This window comes from Cygnus atratus, chromosome 3 (genome assembly GCF_013377495.2).
Source record: "Cygnus atratus isolate AKBS03 ecotype Queensland, Australia chromosome 3, CAtr_DNAZoo_HiC_assembly, whole genome shotgun sequence".
NCBI classification, from domain to species: Eukaryota; Metazoa; Chordata; class Aves; order Anseriformes; family Anatidae; genus Cygnus; species Cygnus atratus.
In genome coordinates this window covers 28,209,352-28,232,546 of record NC_066364.1, presented here as the reverse complement: position 1 = coordinate 28,232,546, position 23,195 = coordinate 28,209,352, and the positions used below count along the sequence as shown (strand labels likewise).

Here is a 23,195-nt window from a genome sequence, read left to right as displayed (position 1 = left end):
CATGAATAGAAAACAATATGAAGTTCTTCATTATAAGATCTTGTCTCTTAAATATTTTGTGTTGTATTAGATGATAGATAGATAGCAAGAAAATAAGAGAGAGAGAAAGAAAGAAAGAAAAAAAGAAAAGAAAGAAAGAAAGAAAAAGAAAGAAAGAAAAGAAGAAAGAAAGAAAGAAAAGAAAGAAAGAGAAAGAAAGAAAGAAAAAGAAAGAAAGAGAGAAAGAAATGAAAGAGACAAAGAAAAGTTCACATTAAAGGAGCTATCTGTCATAGCTTCCTGAAAATAAAAAAAAAATGGAGAACTTGAGCTGTCCTCAGCCATGTTGAGGTAGTCTCAGAGAATACTAGTGGACTGAGGCCAATACCAGATTTAGAGAGTTGAGAGTTGTGTTTCTTCTTCAAATCCACAACTCATAAAGTTCTAAGACCTGAGGTTACATTCAATGAGACTATGTTGAGAAGAACAAAATTATTGCCGGTTTTCTTGTAATTAGGTTAAAACAACCATTTCATATGGAAATTTCCTGGCTCCTGTTTGAAATCACAGAAGAAGGCATAATGTGCCACATGTGAAGTAGTGCTTAATAAATGGGACAGTACACACTGTATTGCTGCGGACTTGAATTTTGTGCCATAAAAGGTTTTCAACGGCTACATCTGCACCTTTTGTCAGGTTCAGATAATAAAGTAATCAGTGTCAATGTGGCAAATTTCTCAGGGTGCAAATTTAGAAGTAGATTCCACAAACTAGAGGTGGTGATATCATTTACACAATTACATTTGACTGTTTCTCCCAAACTGTAAGTATTTAGGGCTAGATGTTTAAAGGTACTTAGGCTAACATAGATTTACTTGGGGAAGATTATAATTCTTGACCAGGATTTCCCAATCTGGTTTGTACACACTGCTTCTATGCATTCCTTTCTCCCCCAATCCGTCCTACTGCCATCATTAGTAAAGCTAGATCCAGCCACATTTGGTGCTCAGATCAATTGCGTGTAAGTGCTTAAATCTTTAAAATCTAGCCCCACACCCAGTCTTTCAGGATTAAGCTTTACTCAGCTACTCTGCCTTTCTATCCTGTTTTTCACTAAATCATATTGTCAATACAAGCATTATGTTATCTTTGCTCTGAGCACTGACTGCAAGAATTGACAGCAGCCTAGATACTTGGCTCCAGCAGAAGGCCTTGGTGCCATGTGGGTGCTTGAACCAGAACTCCACTGACTGTTTACCAGTACAGATATATGTCTACAGACTTGATGTTATTTGCATTTTTATCTGCTTTTTTAATTCTACCATTTTTTACCATATAAACTTCTACATCACAAAACTGTTAGGTTTTTGAATGAATTTGTAACTTTTATGGCTTTTGAGGAAGCAGGAGCTGGCAAACTATTTTAGAAAGCTAAATGCTTTGTTTGGTCAATGCCCAACAAGTTTTTATTAAATTGATCCTTAATAATAATAATAATAATAATAATAATAATAATAATGTTAAATTAATTGTCAGTACTGTAAATTTTACATTTTATATACTAAATTCCCAGATATTCAAACATTTCAAAGGGTATAGGAAATAATGTGAAACAATATAATTCATGTAGGTCCTATTCACAGCACTGTAAATTCATCATATCGTGATGATTATTTCTATTACTTCTCCACCTGTGAAGAAATACTATTCCTTAACCTCTTCAGTATATCCCTGTACTCATTTTCACTGAGATGTGTGTAAGATGGCATTTCTTTTAACAGGATAATTTCTTTGTGTGTTTTCTTTTGTCTATCTGAGCTCTGAGTAAATATTGCAGTATATTTCAGTTTATAACAATACTATACGGAGACCAGGAGATGGCAGTAGTTGCCAGTAATTCAGTTGTACAAGAGGGGCTGTTTGTAAAATTAGAGGAAAAACTGAGCTATTTCTGCATGTATGTAAAATATTACAGCATATCAAATTTTTGGTATTATTTATTAAGTTTTAATTCTAGAACAGACTATTAAATACAAATTGCAAATACATATGTTAAAGAATTTGCCCTAACACTGAATTTCTGTTTCTTTTAAATGCAGTTATCAGTATTAGCCAGCCCAGTTTCAGTGGCACAGATGCTTTTGGCTATACTTCATTCCTAGCTTATTCTACTATCCCAAATATCACCTTCTACTATGAATTCCACTTGAAATTTCAGTTGATAAATCACCAGTCAGCTTTACAAGATAACCTGATATTTTTCACTGGACAAAAGGGCCAAGGTAAGCTTTATTATTGTTACATATTCTTACAGACTTTAGAATATTCATCAAGCAAGTAGGATGAAAATATACACAGCTTTTTCTTAGTTCTTTTCATGATATAATTTCATTGGGAAGAAAATAATCTCTTCAATACTTTATAGTTTTGTAAACACACAGCAAACAATCAGTGTTGTGGTGGTGGTGGTGGTTTTGTTGTTGTCGTTGTTCTTTTTTCTTTTTCCATAGAGGAGAAGTGTAACTGTTAACTTTAGTTACTGGAAACATTAATCTGATGCTTGAGGTAGCAGATTTCTGAAAAGGTTCTCTTTTCAGTCACAAACATTTCATTGTCGATTACATTTATTTATCGATTATATTAGCGATTACATTGATTTGGTGGCCACTTTTGAAACATGCTGTCTCGAATCTTCTTACATGGACACTCATTTTATTGGAAAACCAGTTCATCTATCCAGCGTGTCACAGCCACCCTGTCATTTCTTCTTCCTGTGTCCTCAAACAACCTGCCAGAGGAACAGCCATGAATTGCTGCTGTTATCACAGTGGCTGCACTTCCATGGCCCACAGGACTGAAATACAGCCTGTGGCAGTGAGAATTGGACTCCGTGTTCTTTATGTGAAATGCTAGACCCTAACCTTGACATCACTCAATGCAAGTTAACCCAAGGTAGCTATAAGTTCTGCTGGAATCTGTACAGCAAGATATTCAGCTTGGTCTGAATAACACAGCTGAGAAGTGGGTTATATAAATCTGCTTACAATACTTGCACTAAGATTTTAACAATGTTTTATGTATCTGCACAGCAGCCCATGTAGTAGACTGACATAGACTCAGCATTGAAATGGAGTAAAATATTACTGTTTGTGTTTTATCCATTTTAGCATCACTGTCAAGAAAGGACCTACAATACTGATGAAAGTTAGGAAAAGGGTTAATGAAATGTTAATGCAGATATACAGGAGTCAGTGTAGAAACTACTTAATAGTACATAGATCATTGGAAACATATTACTCATTTTTACCATAGTTGTTTCTGCAACTGGAATTAACTTTTGGATTTAGAGCTGTTGAATGAGATTGTCAAAGCCTAGAAGGGAGGTTTGGTGATGTGCCTTTATGTCTAATTTACATACACATTGCACAAAATTACTCTAGTACATCATAGCAATAAGATACAGGGTGTCCTCAGTTTACTGCGTTCATGCATTAGTGGCATTTTTAGTCTTGTTTTCTGTTAAGTTTCTTAAGAACTGAAGTTCCTGTACATTCTGTGGCAGACAGGGGAGTTAGCCCATTGCAATGCAAAATAACACGTCAGCTTAGAATGGCTTGGCAGTTTACATATCTGTGATGTAATTAAGCTGGTTACTTTTCATTTGGGAACATCCTGTCAAATTTAGTTAGTGCAGCTCCGTTGATCAGTTATACTTCACTGTGCCATGATACCTCGGTACAGCACATGGACCAACAACCACAAGCTGATTTACTTAATTTATCGAGTTGGTTATCCAAATTAGCTTAATACAAATATTAAACCACTGGAAGTGTATTAAACACAAAACTTTGCTTTGCCTCTGTGTGTGAATCTGGCTTTTCTATGACTTTTCTGTGTGAATCTGGCTTTTCTATTTTCCTTTTTCTTTTTTTTTTTTTTTCCCTCCTTTAGTGAAACATGGTCAGGCTTGAGTGATGCTGCTAACTGAATTATATTGAACAGCATTTTGATTGCATCCAGGTCTACCACTGGTGCCACATTTTACTTCCATAACAGTCCCTGGTTTATTCCCTGGCAGCTTTTCCTTTCACTTACTAATTATTTATTGTTGCAGATGAAGGAAATTTTGTCTTTTCAGATAACCAATTAGAAATGGTACACGGAGTTACCATTGCCAAAGCATTTCCATCCAGTCATTCGGAAAGCAGTTTTCAGAAACCAGTGTCCCCATTATTAAATTTTGATAATAATAATAAATATCTCTTTTGTAATACAAACACAAATGAACACTCCTCTCAATGAGAAAAACAAACCACAGCATTTTTACACGTTTCTGCAACCTTGGGAACAGACTTTCAAACTGTCGGTACAGAAACTGTAGGACACATAACCAAACAAAAAGTATAACCATTTGTCCGCTGCCTTTACTTGGGATAGAAAAAATGCAAATATAAAATTAACAACATCAATGGTGAAAAATAACCTGAATTTCTTTTTGAGCTACAATGATCAAAACAGAATGCAATAAATAAGTAAATAAATAAATAAATTGCTTACATATAAAACAGATCAAAACAACTGACTCAATTTCTTTGCACCGGTCTGTTTCAAAAAGCCTTGCCTGCAAGACGTGCCCTGTAGTGTCAAAGTTACTGTGACGTGCAGTTCTTGCAGCCATATTAAGCTGAACTGAGGACAAAAAAGATTATTAGTGGATCTTCCATGATGTCATTTTTATTTACCAGAATACTAGCATTCTGAGCTTATTATGTAGTTGTCAAGTGGAAATTTGTCTTTTTATTATTCAGCATCTATTTTTTTTTCATGAACGCTGCCACCCAGTAACAATACATTTCTGCACCTCCGTGTCAGATCAGGGGTGGGCAGCAGCTCACCAGCTGTCAGCAAGACCGGGAAGCAATGAGGTGCCAGGTGAAGTGTTCTGTAGCAGTTTTATTAATTTTCTTCTTAGTTCAAATGGCTGGGGAGATTGAGTAACCCCCATTCTCATTACCAGAAATCAGCATTTCCTACCAAGTGAACTTTGCCTGTTTCACTGGGAGGAGATGCTGTTGTTCCTACAATTTACTTTTATTGAATATCAAACAATAATGCTCTCACTATGAGAAGTATGAGATTTTTTCACAGCCTGTAATCTTGCTGTAAGGAAGCATTTTTAATATTCTGTGTTCCCTTTTCTCCATTTCATCCCATTTCTCTTAGTTAGCATTCTCTCGCAGTATCCCACTTAACTCCCCTCTCCTGTCATCCCTGCCTGGATTGTCTACGCAGACACAAAACAAGGATGGGATCATTCTCCATTTCCAGGCTCTGACCAGCTTCTTTGTTCTTTTATTCTGTTAATATTTCTGGATTACAATCAGTCAGTTTTCATCTCACATTAATTCCCATATTATATGTGAACTAAATCAATGTTGTGTCTAACCTCTTGTGAAGTATGATCAAATGATGTCTAATACACAGATGTCTAACATTTTCTTCCTCTTACCCCACAAAGCCTGTAAATCAAAAGTCACCCTATCTCTAATATCTCACCTAACTTAATGCTGAACCTCTCACAACAGTCAGACTAACTGGCCTCTGTATTTCTCCTGGTCATAGTGGACACGTCCCCTGCTTTTGGTCTCAGGTTTGTGGCTGACCCCTGGCTTGGGTTAGAATTCTTAAAAGAAAAAAAAATCTCCTGCTCCCACAGTCTGGGTCAGAAGTTGCCACACTGTACATACATAGGGTGTCCGTGGCAAGGTGCTGGCAGCCTCACCAGCTTTCTTGCTCCTGCTCTTGTCTCCACCCCACTTCCCATCCCACTGAGGAGGGTGAGTGAGTGAGCAGATGGATGGGAGCATGGCTGTTAGCTGAGGCTAACCCACCCACCTCAGCATGAAATATGGTTGATTTGATACCTTTCATCCACACTGGATTTTTGTTCTGTCCATGATAACTCTGAACAGTGCCATTAGTGTAAAACCTCCTTAAAATAATAACAATTTACCCAGAACAAAATAATTTTAGAGAGAAAAATCTTAAGAATCTATCAACGTCAGGAAAAAAATACATATTGCATGCATAGATTTTTTCTAAGACTTTACTGACTTCTTACATCTCTTCCTACCCTAAGTAATCATATTGTCACATTTCTGTTCATAGTTAAATAAGCTTATGTCCTTGTGGAAGTTAACAGCTTATCTCTTGTGTGTTTAAGAGGGGTTACTAAGAAGAATCCTAGAAAGGAAATTCCAATTACATAACAGTATTAAATGTTAAAGTTTTTTTTTCCTGAGGTTATAGAGTGTTTACAGCATTATATTCACCTTAGAATGTTTAGCTGATGTAGTAATTTCACATCCATCACAATGCCCAATGTTCCTCTGTAAATTTCTTTACAACTTTCAGATTTTTTTGTTCTATCACCTTTGTAAATATAATTAAACATTAAAATCTGATTATTGACACTCTTCCACTCACAGCAGTCCAGTGTTTTTTCAGACATTGCTCTACTGAAAGAGAAGCACACACGGAAAGAGTATATTTCCTCTATGTCTATTCACAGCCTCTGCTGCAGTCTCTGACCATAAATGAATGGGTTTTGTCACCTTTTCCCCATAATGCAGGAAAAAGTACAGTGCTAAAAAAAGTCTCATTTGTAGATAATGATGTTCACTGTCACCTTTTGGATTTATCTGTTCAAGAATGTGCAAATCTTGGAATTTTCTGACTTGAGGGACCACCCAGTTCTCCCTTTGATTTCACCATAGCTGCAGCCAGCAAGGACCCCTGCTTTGGAGTTAAACTGCAGGAGATACTTCAGGACGGGACCTTTGACTGTGAAGCTTACTATGTCCCTTTAAAATATTGTTCTTTTGAATAATTTCTGCTAGTGATAGCATATATTGACCTAAATGTAAAGCAATTAATTTATGTGCTGCAAATTTACAAAGAAATTAGTTCTAAATTGAAAGTTTAAGAAAAATTCAGAAAATTGAGATGTGAATATTCTGACCAGAGAAACCTCAGTAATAAATACTCTAGAGTTAACAACAGATACAGAAGAAGAAAGAGTGGGGAATTTTGAGTGATGTGAGGACTCCTTCCTTGCACCCTTCCACGCAAACCACCTACTACTGCTACAAACTGCTGCCTCCAGTAGCTGTGTTCTACACTGGCTCTTAGAAAGGTCTCTCCCTAGCACCAACTAAGTGCTAAGCACCAGTGCTTGGCAATCCCTAACCAGGGGTAGCTGTAGTAAAGTTTTTGGATGTTTCTGGGTCATGGGCAGCTGGCCGAGCTTGTTAGAAGCTGCTTGAGCTTCCCCAGGCTCATAAACCTATGGTTTCCCTTACCTTGTCCTAACCTCATAGTAGCAGTTACCCTCAAGTTCTGAGGCTGTTGGTTATTGCTGTTTCAAAAGAAAAGTATTTATCGTGAAAGTGTATTGGGATAGAATTAAGCCATGGATTCTGCAACTTGGAATTTCAAGGTTTTTTTGTGTTTTTGTTTGTTTGTTTGTTTTAAGTATGGTTTAGACTTTGAAGGAGGTTGAGAATCTATTTGTATTGCAGGCAGAGGAACAGCAATGACTACTAAACCCACCAGGCTCAACAGTAACCTACCCTACTGAAAAAAAAAAAAAAAAAACCTTCCTTCAAAAAACCTATAAATAGTTTATAAATCTCTGCAGTTTCTCTTTTAAATCCACAAGAATACTGGAATTTGTGTTATAAGCTGAACAGTGGATGTTAAAAGTAGCTTAAAAATTTAAAACCTTCCTGCCTAAAATTTTCCCAAACTGATGTATTTTCCGTGGATTTGAAGAATATTTTATGCCGCAGTATTCACTGAATCCTGGAAGAAGTAGCTATTCTGATTTTGTCTTTTCAGGTCTGAATGGAGATGATTTTTTGGTCTTAGGCCTCCGTGATGGCAGAGTAGTATATAGCTACAATCTAGGTTCTGGCACAGCAACAATCATTAGTAAACCACTTGATCTGACACTCAAAATTCATGTCATCCATCTTGGCAGATACCTCCAGAAAGGCTGGCTGAAGGTAAAAATTATATATATATTTATTTTAGAAGGATAGACTGTTAGATGATAGTGTTCTCCTCCATACACCCCTCCATTCAGTATGGAAATCTTTAAAATGACTGTTTTATATTTCCCTGTTAAGTTTGGAGGGTTCTCTTCTTTAGACTTTCCCAAATAAGGTAGAATGCTTTGTTGTAACAAATATAAATGTTTTATTGAAAGGTGGATGATCAGAAGAATAAAACTGTCACTTCTCCTGGAAGACTAGTTGGACTCAATGTCTTCAGTCAGTTTTATTTAGGAGGCTATCATGAGTATACTCCAGAACTCCTACCAAAGGGATCCAGATTTAAGAACAGCTTTCAAGGTAAAGATTATACTGTTTTCAATTCCTGTTAAAACATGTGTCAGCTTGTTTCGTTTGTCTATGAAATAAGGATCTAAAAACTCTATCCTAAAAGGAAACAAACTAGAATTTATTTGGCTGAAATTCCTGTGGCTTTTTCATTATTACCCTATGGCGACTAAAAAACATGATGCAAGGAGAGGCTTTGCTAAATATTTTTAACACTTTCTGTTTCTGATAAAAGCAGAAGTTTTGCCATGTTATCATTTCTTCTTATCTGCCCCTGTTGTATTGTATCGTTCCAAACGAGTTTCCTTTCCCTACGTCAAAGTGATTTAGATTCTTCTCCCAGCTAGTTCTAGCCATTGTCCCTGGCAGTGCTGGTTTGGGTAATTGCTTTCATGCTGAAGACTCCTTTCTGATAGGGCATCATAAAATCTGATTTTTTATTTTTTTCCCTGACATTATGTTTTTTTCCTCTGGACAGGTTAGGTGTCTGTAATGTCTGTAAGGAATATTTCAGCTATTTATATAACAGATGATAATTCCTACCTCTAAGCTTCATATTTTAAGCTCTGTAGAAATCTTAATTCAACTTCTATCAGTTGGATCAGCAGCAAAGCAAAGGACTTGCTCACAACACTTGTTTATATGCATTCCTTAGTTCTATAGAAAAAAAATGTGCTCAAAATTTGTTAGATAAACTTCAATTTGTTTTAAACACTGGAAAGCCTTTCACATGAATGTAAAACATTTTATTGCAGAGCAAATTTTATAGCAGAGCAAAGTTTGAGTTCCTAGTTATGAATCAGGGGTGTATTAAGAAGTATAGCAATAAAATTCACTTTCATACACTAGTACATTCCATTGCCAATAAGAGTGCCAAACTGCCTCTTTTCTAGCCTTCACCTTACTTTTTCTTATTATTAAGAAACTTCCCCAAAATCAAGTTCACGAAGACAAGCATAAATCCAAGACAACTTAAATCCATCTGATTTTGTCCCTGACATCTATGATTTGCTGACATCTATGAATTTATTAACTCATCTCTTAAGTCTGGTTTCAAAGGATAAATCCAACAGTATGGTAATTTTCTAAATGTGTATTCTCTATGATCCTTTATTCCAAGTGTAGTTCATAGTTTCTGGATGCCAGTGTATGCAAATGAATCCTCTGAGCTTCCAAGTTTCTAGGAACTGCCCTTCTTTTGTGTATTTTTAAATAGATATATAAACTCAACATTTGATCTTATGACAATGCAAATCATAAAATGATGACAAAAATACAAGATATTTCAAAACTCACATACTCTTAGTTACCATTACTATTGATCATTTTTTCTTACTGTTTAAAAAGAAGGTTCTATGTCAAAATTTTGTTAAATGTAGCACATAAACAGTTTTTCTTTGTCCCTGTCATTCACAGCATTAAATTTCTTATATTTGGTAATCAATTCCATGCTCTGGTTCCCAGTATCATCTTGTCTCTGTTCTCCAGATCATATTGACTTTCAAGGAAGCAACATTTCCCTACAACTGATTTCTTATGACCTTTTCTTGTGTAGTCAGCATCTCATTTATTCTTCTAACTCAGAAGTCTCCCCAGGTTCAGACCTCAGTCCCCAGGACCAGAAATAAATCTCCATAGGCCTCCAGAGTGGGAACTGCAATATCATTAACATAAAGAAAAATTTGTAACCACTGTACTTCAGCCAATCTGGAGCTGTAGGGAGTCCACATAAAAACTCTGGAAGTAACAAGATAAATTTGTCTACCATATAGTTGATTAAAACCCTCAGACTTTTGGAAAGCTTTTGTTGGCTGTTTTTAAAGACATGATTTATTAAAACCATTTTGCTTCTAATAGCACAGTGTACCTCTCCTTTTATAAGCAATTACTATTGGATCAAGAAACACTGAGAAGGTCAGCCTTGCTGCTGCAGACCCACTGCCCCCAGTAACAGTCTGCAATCACTCAGGATTTTCCTCTGTACAGCTACTGTTTCAGACCATTTGCTCATGCAAGGTTACGTGTCTTTAGCAGTTGTTATTGAAGTAATTTCCATAAGAGAGGATGGAACTGAAAATAAATGTCTTTATTAAACTATGTATAAGGAGTATACTCATAACTCTTTCAATACTATACTCTTTTAAAGTCTTATTTTCGCTGGGTTTGTTGGTCTCAAAAGAGTTGTGCTACAAAGCAGTGGGTGCAAACATTTTTCTAGTTGTCAGTCCAGGAAATGTTTATTTCTTCCTTCACAATGGAAACGCTACATCAGGACCATGACTTCCTCCAGCCTTATGCAAAGTAGCATTTCTCTATCAGTTTCTTGGGACTTTTTGTTGATCCCCACTTGTCCATTGCTCGTCTAGCAAGGCAGCAAGCAGGAAAATGAGAAGACAATAGAGATCAAAGCTAAGGTTGCAGCCTAGACAGCGGACTAGCAGGGAGGAACAAGCTTTAGGTCCATTCTTGTGTACAAATTGTTATGTCATGATGGTATATTAAAAAATGGGAAGGGTTTGTCGTCATGTATGAGCACTGAGTTCAAAATGCTTGCATGGCTTTAGAGATATTGTATCTGCTTCATGACTGTCCCCTCAAGATCTAAAAGAAAGGGACTTGTCATCTGTGAGTTGCAAAAGCAAGACAAGAACAGACAAGGAGAATGTTATGACATTAGGTATTTGGGTTAAAATTAAAGGTTTGTAATAGTGCAAGATAAGCTACAGGGAAAACCAGACAAAAAACAGGCAAAATTATGCTTGCACTTCTATGACTATACTAAAGGAGAAACCTTTTCCTTCCTTTTATTTGGGGCAGCACAGAAGGAGCAGACATCATTAAGGATCTGGTGAAATAGAGTGGCAGATATTGTTGTTGGTAGGGGAGCCAAAGAAGGAAGGGATCTGTTTTGTGAGCTCTGTTTGACTGGGGTGAAAACTATACGTTACATTTAGAGTAAAAAAGTTATTAACAGAAAGCTCCAAGTGTGGTCTAAGGAGCCACTAGACGAAAGACTACAGTACTACGACAGAGGTAGTAGTGCGTCCTCTGTGAGTTCACTGTCTCGCTGCATCTGCTTTCAGCTAACTTGCATCAAACTCTGATCTTTGGGATCAAACTGAGTTCAACTCATACATTCAGGAGCTTCTTTTGAGTTCCTCTTGCAAACTTGGCTGTGACAGAAAACCTCTCCGCTATTCAGAATAGTTGGCAGTTTCTCATTAAGAGGCCCAGAACTGGCAGAGTAAAGGGAATTCACGTCTGAAAGAAGGCGCATTCATCAGCTGATTCCTCTGCAGAAGTTTGTGTAGTGCTTGCTCGAGTTGTTGCTCTGAGTCCTTCACCTGCATCCCACTGACTAACAGTTAGAAGAAATAAGAAAATTAAATGAAAATCTCTACTGAGCTCACAAAGCTCTGCCAAAATACTCTCCAGTAATTACTATATGCTGTGTTTACAAATGCTCAGGAGCTGTTTCTAACCTAGGTGTTCTGCTGGTACGATCAAACTAGTCATTGTCACGAATGCCAGTTTATTTTCCATGGTGACCTTCCCAGTTCTTGGGTACTCCCTGTGCTTTCCATTGTTTACACAGAGCACTGGGCTGATTTTTCTCAGCATTCTAGCAAGACTCATGAGAACAGAACATGCTTTATCTACTACCGATAAACAGATGAAACATTAGTTAGGATTTACTGAGTATGTGGTGGCCTAAAACTAACACTGTTAAAAGCAAAGGAGGGATGTAATATGAAGATTGCAAACAGTCATCAAGCTAGGTTTGATTTAAATTGCCTAATATGAGTTTTTAAATTACCAGCTATGTGGCAGTGTAAACAGAACTACAAAGTGTGTGTAATAAGGAAAAATCCTAAGAAAGCAAATTTTTCTAATGTTGTTCTAACAGTTGTTAAAATAGATGTCTTGCTACGTTTTGGTCGATATAAATTATGATCCTTAAAAAAATAAAAAACACATACCTTCAACAGAATAGTCTTATAATCTAAAGTCTAATGGCATGTTTTTCAAAAATGAAGGAAAAAAATAAAAACAGAAATGCGGAGCTAAAATGAAGATATTTATTTCAGTATCTAGATATCTAAAGTGTATTTGTTTTGCATAGCTGCTATTGACCTTCCTTACTTAATAATTCTCTGAGGGACTAAAAAGCTACAGCCTACCTTACAGATTGTATAATTTGTCACTATGTCAAGTGTTTCTAAACCCAAGTTTGAAAAGTTTGATCATCAGTTAATGAATTCAAACCATATTGCTATATGAGAAGATGGCTTATTACATAAAGCTAGGTCCAATGAACTAGTGTTCAATGAATGTTCATGTGAGAACGTAAAATTATGAATAGTATTTTAGGATTTATAAAGCTCTTCTTGAAACATGGCTTCTTTAGACTGTGAAAATCACACTTTTCTTACCCTACTGAGGGTCAACAAATAGTTTTGTCAGTGGAATGTGAAATGACTCCTGTTCTCTATTACTTCTTTGTATAAAGATAATATGATCAGAGGGAGAAGTCTCAAAATTATATATAGTCAAAGTATTTGCAAGTCAACCATTCATATGTTCATAAATTCTTAACAAGATCAGAATTATATCAATAAATATTAAGGCACAAAGCAATTATACTTTTCCAGAATTGTCACAAGAATTGCATGAATTATGAAGTCCCTGACTGTGAAACAAACAATGGAGAAAGTCCGTATGTTCTTGATATCTATTAAAAACTGAAGAAATACCCATTATTGTAGAAATATAGAGAGATAAATATAAATAAATAGATAGAAATACATCTGCAATGTGCTCTAGGTGAATCTGCTTGGCAGGGGGGTTGGGCAAGATTTTCTCCAGAAGTCCCTTCCAACCTCAAACATACTGTCATTTAGTGATTTTGTATTGAACATTTATTTTGTCTTTCAGGTGCAAGTTTGTTTCTTAAATGATTTCAGTGAATCATGAAAAAATTATATTAAGTGAATTAGAAAAAAAAAAGGTTGATTATTTGCAGTCTTCATATCATGCCTTTTCCCCACTTTTAATGCTAAACAGGGAGCGTCTGGCATGCACTGCTCAAAACCTACTATTCTCAGGATTTTGAGCACTGTGGGAATTCACTATATCTCAACTAATACATATAAATATATATAAATCAGGTATAGAAAGGTATAAGCACTTTCAAATTCATTTTTTGCACTGTTTAAACCCACTATGAAGTGGGTTTAAGTCTGATTTTTAGTTTTAAATGGTATATATTAATGTATAGATCTGGATGACATTTCAAAAGTGCTTAATGTCACCTTTAAATATGGCTCTGAACCACTTGGTCAGGTATATTTTGAGAAGCTACTTAGAGTTTGATCCAAAAAGATATAATATAAGGCATACTCTTCAGCTTTGCAGAACATAAATAAGCACGTAGACCCGAAAAAGTGATTCACAAATGCTGATGGACTGCTAGACCTGTCAGACTAACCATCCTGTGTAGTCACTAGGAAGATCAAAATGTTTCCAAAGGGGCAAGCCCCAGAAAGCCCACAGGTCAAGTAGGCAGGAGCTGCCTGGACGTAGTGAGTCGGAAACAGCTCTGCTCCACCCTGAACATTTGACTCCATTTTTCATTTAGGATACCAATGTATTAGCAAATTAAAAGAATGTCAGTGTATGGATCTAGTTACTGACTCAATTATCTCTACAGATAAATTCTTACAGTTGTCATATACTTGGTCTGTGTCAATCCCCATTTTCCCAAACAATTATTAGGTGTATTTAGGGGTGACATAATGTCGTCACCATTCCCCATCAGTAGTTCGGATGCACCCATACTGTTCTGGAAGCTAGTAACAGTTTGGTGATACAGCTGTGGATACACTAGGGTACCCCTGTACCTTGTAAACCTACCTTAAGTAGGTTTACTTAAGGTTACTTGGCCCACAGGACCAAGGAACAGATCCTGGCACTGCTTGCCTTACTGCTAAAGATGAAAATTTGTAATCATTTTCTGAGAGCAAGGGCCTAAAGGAGCAGTGTATACACACTGTCAAATGTTGTGGTCATGTGTGATATGATCTGTATGTAACAGGGATTGAAGCATTTACCTGAGGAGGGGAGAATCTTGGTCTTTCCCTGAAGGAGTCCATTTTAGCCTAAAGAAATTCAAGTCCACATTTCCTCCCTGCATTAGCCAATGCTCTCTGAATTCTTACATATTTTACAGCAAACAGACTTATTGTCCTCTCTCCTTTTTTTTTTTTAAGTCTTTTATCCGATGTAGATGCATTTTTGTAAAAGCATGCACATGTAAACATGAAATTGCACCCACATCACTCCTTAGTCACTGATTCTGCATTCTGTCTATTCCTTGAGAAATTAATTCTATTGTTTCACCTATTATTAAGGAGGGATCTTAAAATCTTTCACTTGTTTGCCTGAACAGAAAGTAGCCAAGATAACTTTAGCTCTTGGAGATGGTATGATTGCACAGACATTGAAGACGTTCTGGTGGAATCCATTCAGTGAGGGATGACGGTGTTCTGTTTGATTTGCTATGTATCCCTGTATATGTTGTAAACTCCACTTCTTTCTCCTTTCTACTTCTAAGGTTGCATTTTTGATGTTCAAGTTCGCACCAACATGAATCAGGAGTTTAAATCACCAGGGATTCCAGAAGGTCACCCCAATTCAGGTCGCAGTGTTGGACAATGTAAAGATTCCCCATGCAGTTTAATAAAATGCAGAAATGGTGGCAAGTGTGTGGAAAGTGGCTCTACTGTTTAGTAAGTATGAAAAACTTTCTTCTAGATTACAACATAGACTGATCAGTAGACCTAATAACTGTGGTAATTTAGTTTCTTAATAACAGACGTCTCCAGAAAGCTATCATTTTATTGGAAAGGAAGAAAACTGTTGAAAGATTTTCTTCCTTTCAAATAACAGAAGAAAAAATAGAATTTGAATCTTAAATTAATAAAATCAAAACCAAAATTTAAAAATTCTTAGGACATTTGCTGAGGGTCTGTTTTAAGAAGCTCCACGGACTGGTCAAACTCCACTAAAGTCACTGGCATCCAGACTTACCACAAAATGTGTGGCTAGAACTAGATGTGTCAGAAAGGCATTTAATTAAACTAAGTAGCATCCTAGATATCGGAGAATAAAATAGCAAAGAGGGGAGCTCGAACATTGCCTGAACATGGCTGGTAGACCAAAAAAAAAGTATTTTTCTCTGACAAACCCTTTCTGGAGTAAATCATTGAATGTCTAACACTGGAAAGTTCTGAGCCAGTATAAATCATAGGAACAACCTTACTGAGCATCTGTGTGTAATTCTCTGCTGCTCAGTCTCTCCCTAATATACACAGGTCTTTGTGCCTCCAGTTATCATTTGTGTGGATACTTTGCTTTCTCTCAAATGCACCTTCCCTGGCTTCATGCCCTTCTCAAGTGTTCATTCACCATTGTCTTTCCAGATCTGCTGGCTGGCCTGCTCATGCAAGGCGTTCTTAATCCATTCCACACAAAACAAGGCACGTTAGTAAGGATCTTATGTCAAAACTGTTTGAACTAGGTCAGTTCATCATATGAGCTGTTCAGCTGGCTGATCAATCAGATAATAAGTGCTGATGGGGCAGAAAGGTCTTTAGCTGGCACAACAGATAAGTCTTTCATGCCTTATCACTAAGTTTAGATGGATCTTTGTGTCTAGTCTGTAAGACACAAAGAAGAAAGTGAATTTGCAGTTCCAAACTGCTGCTGTGTGTCAACATTTCCATTGTAATAAATCTTGTTTCCAAACTTTGTAACTCATCTGTAAAGCCTTCGCTGAAGAGCGCTATTGATTTTAAAAGCGTCTGCCAAGATTAATTATACTTGCTTTCCCTCATGTACTTCCTCATGTGTTCATTTATTAACATATATTTACATATTTTTTTTAAAAAAAAGAAAAGTGCTGATATAAAACATCTGAAAAAAATGACTGGAAACACTGCGGACAGCAAGACAGATAAGAAGGGAAAGACAGGCTTTACACTGTGGAGCCTCTGTGTATGTCAATTCTTCTTCAAAAAACAAAGACCTGTCCCTTCGTTGTAATATAAAGAAAAGAGTTTGCATACTTGTCAAGCTAAAAACGAGCTCCTAAATGTGTACTGGAGAGAGAATTAAATGGTAATTGGTTTTGTTGCCCCTGAGACAAATCTTTATCAGTAAGAAAACCTGTACAAAACTAGTGCTTCTAAAGCTAGTAAGGCTTTACTTACAATTTGGAAAATTCACCCCTGATATGTAGTATGTAATTCCCCTCCCCATTTCCCTTAAGAGCATCTTTATATGCTCTTAAATAAAGCAATGAAAGAAATGCTTTGAAAATCCTGAATAACAAAGTATAATTTGGAATTGCTTTCTGACTGTTGAGCTATAGTGTCCCAATTACTGGACATTGCAGGTTCCTTCCAGAACTATTAAGTCCTTGGCATCCAGTGTGTTTGATCTTTCTGAGGAAAAAGAAAGGAAAATGGCACCCTTTGCATTTACAGTGATGTTAGAGGAGACACAAAACCAAAACTGCAATAAAAATACCAGAAATGTAGGCTGAAGCATGCCCCTCCTATGTGCCCACCTATACCAACCTAAATCCTGGCTTCAGAAACTTACCCAGCACTGCTAAGTCATCTTCTGGCCTGCAAGGTGCACAGTACCACCACCAGCAAGACCTAGAGAACATTTGGAAAAGAGGTGACAGGCTAGAGTAGCAGCTGGTGATTGGGCTACATTGGAAGCTTGATATTGTAGGCAAAGTTCTTTTTCATCATTATAGTTTCATAATTTTAATTGCAGATTTGTTTAGGAACCGTTTTAAAATGTGGGGGTTGTTTGCTTTTAGAGGGGTGAGTTGTTTGTTTTTAATCTGTAGTGACCTCCTACTGAATTATAATCCTGACCTCATATTTCACGGCAGCTAGGTTGTCGCAGATAATATGTATGCATGCATGCATGTACCAGTAATTGCCACCTTCTCCTCACAAAACATACAGCAACAAAAAAAGCCAAAGAGGCCTGGATATAGCATGCATATGATTTTTGCCAATGTATAGTAGCTGTCAATACTGTCTTGCTTTTCTCAGGGGGATCTTCTCTCTGTTTTCACATCACCTCTGTTCCTCTGAAGAGCAGAGTCCTTGAGGGAACTGTATTTGTGTTCAGGTATATTTTCTCCTGAAATGAGATCTCTCCTGTTTTTCTTGCTGTTTTGAGCTATTTTTATGTCCTGCTTCCACCACTCTGCCAGAAAGTGTGCAGTGCCATTAAGCTGTAGATTCAGTTGCTACAGGGATAATACTTTGATTTAAATAGAAGCAGAAATGTACAGCATTAAACTTTACATTCTGTCCAGCAACAGAGCAGAACTACTATGTATTAACAAAATTAAGAGGAAATATTTGGATAGTAAAATGAAGAATTTTATGTTCAAGGGGCAGTAATATACTCCATTATTTTGTTTATGGCAATTACATCCAGTAAGATTGTCTATGAAGTGTTATAGCTATTGCTTGTTGCTGAAGTGAGAGGAGAAGTATGTCTTCTGTGTACTTTGAACAGAACATCACACATAATGGGTAGGATTCAGTTGCTGAATATAAGCCTGTAATGGCACTTTAGGTACCTCTGAGTAGACCATTTGGCCTTCAGCTGCAGCTTTGAAGAGTTCAAGACTTGCATAAGTCTTCTGTCATATCTCTGAGGCACATGTGGATTTCTCAGTACTCTTTAGCATTTCAAATAGCACTAGCCACTTAGGTTCGGGAAATTAAATCATAACTCTATATAGTACAGGGATACCCCATAAGGTAAGCTGTTGTAGTTTCATTATTAGGTTGAATTTGATTAGAAACAATTTTCAATTCAAGGACTGAAACAATTTTCAATGAAGGGACATACTTTTATGGTTTGTAAGGAAAAAGGCATTTCTCTATTTAATTGTTTTACATCAATAAAAGTTTTTACTTTTTTGGGAGGTGGATTTGCTACCTAAAATTGTCATCTAATTTGGCAGATTTAGTAGAAAATTTGTGCAGACTTCCATAGTACTCTTTGCTTAAATGCCATTAATTTTCTTCCAATCTTAATTGTTCCATGCTCTATTTTTGCCTTATAGCCTGAAGATAAACTGTTTTTCACTAATGTTCTAGTTTTCCATTGCCTTAGTTTAAAGCCACTTTTATTAAAAGATCTCCTCCATTGTTCAGCATCTTTCAGCTCCAATACAATATAAACTTACTAAATATATCCAGAAATCTCCAGTAGCTTGGGTTGGCCTGATGTGGCTAATACAGGACTGTATGAATTTGAGAAACCATGCAGGATCTGAGATATCCATATGCTGGCAAATGTAATACAGGATTTGGAGAGACCAATGTCCTCTCTCCTTGAAGAGACCAGCGGAAAAGTAGTTGGAGGCCAGATGGGATACCCCTGGGAAGTGTTAGTTGGCAGCAGACATCTGCCTAGTCTCAGTTGGCTTACCTGATTAGGTAAATTAATTGAGCCTCTCATCTCCGTTGAATAGATGCACATCTTAAATGTAGACACCTACTCTCACATACACCTGCACATATGCAGGTGTCTGAATCTGCAGGGCTGAATCCCTTCTGTTATAAGAAGATTTATTTATTTGACATCACTTTTGTCTAACTATAGAAAGTTACAGGTTTGTTAGCATTGAGCATGACATTTTAAACTTGATATTTTCTACATTTAATATGAGAATGCTCTTTGTTTAGTATAGGAAACCACAGTAGATATAAGCAAACATTCTAATTTCTTCACAGAAATCCTTTCGTACCTTTAGTTATTTCCTGATTAAGTTCAGTAAATTCTTCTAGCTTGATAAGGATTTTATGTAGTAAGATACCAGCATATTGCTTTTATAGTTTATAAAGTGAAATGAATTTTCTTTTTCTTTTTTTTAATGTTGCCAAAATTTTCATATAACACATTTCAGGTTTATGTCATCAACAGTGCTTTTTGTCCCTACTGATGCAGAAACTGTGTTACTTATTTGCGAGCTGACTTTGGCCTTGTTACTGGACTTGGAGCCTGGAAACCCGTTCTGTGAACACTGTGTGACACTGTTAAGCATTTGAGAAGAAAAAAAAAACAACAACAAATTGACATTAAATTAAACCATAATTGAACTTCCTAAACAGAAAGATTACAAAACTCTAAATAATATCTGAAACTTCCAGAATCAAAAGTGATTTTTTTTTTATTATTATTTATTTCTCCACGAGCTGTGAATTTGACAGTTCTTGCTTCCTGAATTGGCCTATCTTTGTCATATATATGCAGTGTGCAGTGCAACCTATTAAGAATCATTTGGAAAAACTAGGACTAGGAAAAAGAATTATCCAATTTCATCTAAGTCACACTATCAAAGTTATATATGAAGGCCTTCCTATCCTTTCTCCACGTAAAAATATGATAAAGAAAAATCAGAGGCATTTTGGCAGTTGTCTTGAGAAACTTAATAGCTGAGGCACAGAGGAATCAATTTAATCCATATTGTTCAAAACCCCTTAAAATAGAAAAGTATCTTGCAGTGAGATTTAACTCAAAAGACACATAAAGTGTCTACAGGTAAGCTAAATGTGTAAGATCAATGTCAATTGATCCACAGTCAGTGGAGGTCCAGGCCTTTCCAGTTGTCTTTTAACATCAGCACATATCTTGGGATACCTCTCCTGGTCTCCATGGAATGTCCAGAAGAGCATGTCTTCTGTGGACCTTCTGTCTTCTAGTTGCACAGATTTCTCAGATTCACCAAGGCATGTCAGAGGGCACTAAATGCCTGTGTTGAGGCAGTTGAATGCAGTCCTTGTCATTAGTTATGGTTGTCAATATATGAATAATGTCAGTGGATATTGCTCTAGTTCCCCTGACTGTTTCTGCTAGATCTACTGGATGTTAATTTATTAATCCATTAACTGGATGTTAATTAATCAATCCATTAACCTATGAGCTCAGGCACCTACTCTAGGATCCCATTCCCTAACAAGCATTCAGTGTTTTTTGGCAGTCTTGTCTTCCAGCTCTCAAGCTTCCTCTCCCACGTACCTCTAGGAAGGCAACTGGAGGCTGTGTGGGCATGTAAGGAATCACTGAACGTAGATGCATAGGCAACAGAACCCCAGTTCATACATACATACATAAAATTAAGTATCTTGATCTCAAACTGAATCTCACCTCTTTTAAAGAAATGGGTCTTTAAACACTTGAGAATCAAAGCACTGGTGATGTTACAAGCCACTGGGTTCTCCTGTTCTGGTAGAACAACATGCAACCATAATGAAGTATAGGGAAAACTAGACCAATATGACAGGCTATGTGATGCAAAGGATTTGAAATGCTACCTCTTCCTTCATCTTTCTGAAGATTAGGAAATTTGGGGTCGGAACTTCTCAACCCCTGTCCAACTTGCTTCGAAGTGTTAAGTAGGAGAGGTTGGCACTGTCAGCCACAGCAAACGTGTTCAGCTCCATGCAAATAGTTTTCAACTCATTTTAAAACCTAACTTTTATTAGGTCATAAGAGACAAATAATGAAAAGAAATTAGACATACACAGATGTAAAAAAGGTAAACGAGAAGAACCTTTGTGTATACTTCCCAACACTAGTAGCTTTGGCTCCGAACACCCTGCTTGACAGCACAAGAAATGGACATTTCTGCTTGCCACTTAGGGAGTTAAATTACTTCCCCTTCTCAGTAACTTTTCTGCATCAAAGCATAACAGTTGCTGGTGAGACGGAAAGCATTCTAATGCTGTGATGAATGGAGGTGTTTTTGCTTCTGCAAGGTCTTGTCCTCTCTCCCCTTTCATTACAGATAGCTCTTTATGATTTTGCTTTATTTACATGGTGTTGCCTGATCTGAAGGTTTAGTGAAACAGCAATAAAAGTATCACCGTGTCTTGTATGTGAACTGTGGAAGATGAAATATAGTGACAGAACATACTTGAAATGAGGCAGTTTCACAGACTCCCTGTTATGTTTTTCCCAGAAACAGTGGGCTGATTAATAGAGAAAGTGTAGCTCAGTGCGTTTGAAGAAAAATTCAAGATTTTGCACATATACAAAAAGACACGGACTAAGAATCAATCAAAATAGATGAGGTTTCATTCTTAGCCTTGAGAGAGAAAATATTTAGGAAAAAAATCAATTACTGTTTTTATTCAGGGGAATTATTTTTGTATCATAAAGTATCACTAGATTTTAAAATGCAAATAGGTCTCACATTTCATTTGAACTGTTTTGAAACTTTTGCTTCTTAATAAGAAGGGCATTTTTAACATCAGTGCCAAGTGTAATCTGTATTTTACAATGTCTATAGAATTCAAACTAATTTTAAATTTACAAGTTAATTTGAAATTTTTGTTCTATTCTCCTGGTTTGGATGAAAGAAAGGTATAGAAAGTACCAGACACTCACTAGTGATCTGGTCAATTTAGACAATTTGATAATGGCATAGATTTACAGTCATGTAACACTCAGATTGCCCCCTCATTCTTGGTCAAATCCACTATCCTCGTTTCCATTAAGTGCTTCACCAAGCCTATCTCTGATTGCCAATTATAAGAATTTAGCAAATGAATAACGGCTAAATGAAAGGCAGTTGCTGATAGACTCCTGTTAGTAGTTATAATTTGGAATTGTTAACAGTTCTTTTATAGTGACATCCGATTGTGTTTTTATAAATGCTCTTTGCTGCTTTGCTTTCCCTTTAAAATTCCACTTTGACTCATAGTAGTTTATGCAGTCAAATCTTCCTTGAGCTATTTGTAGAGCAAAATACAAAAAATAGCCACAAACTTGATTGTTTCTTTTAGATACTGATCCTGTAACTCAAATATTAAAAATAATATGTTCCCTATTAAATACAATTTTCTTGCTACAAAGTAAACAGATCAAAAAGGTAAATGATACAATTTTGTTACTACACTCTTCTATTTGCCATTTTGGACCAGATGATTAAATATAGGTATCCCAGACTTGAAAATCTTGATTACTTTGCTACTGAACCATTGATTTCTTTTGGTAATAATGTTGCATTCTTTCCTTTCACTTACCTACTGCAGCTGTGACTGCCTCACTGGATGGAAAGGTGCATTTTGCACAGAAATGGTGTCAGTATGTGATCCAGAGCATGATCCTCCACATCTGTGTAAGCAAGGCGGTACCTGTGTGCCACTACCTGATGGCTACACGTGTCACTGTGCTCTCGGAACAACCGGTACCTACTGCGAACAAGGTATGTCAAGTGAATAGTACACTGTACATAGAGTTACTTGACAGTAATGTCCAGGCAGAAAAAAAAAAAAAAAAAAAAAAACTATTTTGTAAAATATGAATGAAATGTGAAAGAAGTCACAAGGTATAAAATAGATTTTATTAAAGACAGAAACTGGTACTCCTTTCTGTTAGAAAAATCAAGTCATTTAAAACTGTGAAATGTTAGATAGTTTTCTGACTCTGCTTATTTTCAACACCATTTTTTCCCTCATTTTTTTTTCAAATCATTCAACTAAATCCATGGGCAGTTTGACACTGTCAGATACTGAGGGGACAGGAAGCATTCCAGAGCAGTGTTATAGTGATCCTCTGCTCAGGTCAATTCCCAAGCTCACCATAATGAAGTACATTGAGAAATACTCTTAAGAGCTCAGAAGCACACTTCTGAGAACATTTCAGAAGTAGTAAGCATTTAGGACCTTATCCAATTTCCTCTGAGAGTGGTGGAGAGGTTGTTCT

General features: G+C 36.5%; 1 protein-coding gene across 1 annotated transcript in view; it reads left to right on the top strand.

Moving 5' to 3' along the window:
* EYS (eyes shut homolog) overlaps positions 1-23,195 on the top strand; it is a 728,533-nt gene that overhangs the window by 681,614 nt on the left and 23,724 nt on the right. The window contains exons 32-36 of the mRNA XM_035543068.2: positions 2,079-2,261; positions 7,879-8,045; positions 8,249-8,393; positions 14,995-15,169; positions 22,523-22,695. Of these exons, the coding sequence (XP_035398961.2) occupies positions 2,079-2,261; positions 7,879-8,045; positions 8,249-8,393; positions 14,995-15,169; positions 22,523-22,695 (843 nt within the window). The remainder of the gene's footprint in view (positions 1-2,078; positions 2,262-7,878; positions 8,046-8,248; positions 8,394-14,994; positions 15,170-22,522; positions 22,696-23,195) is intronic.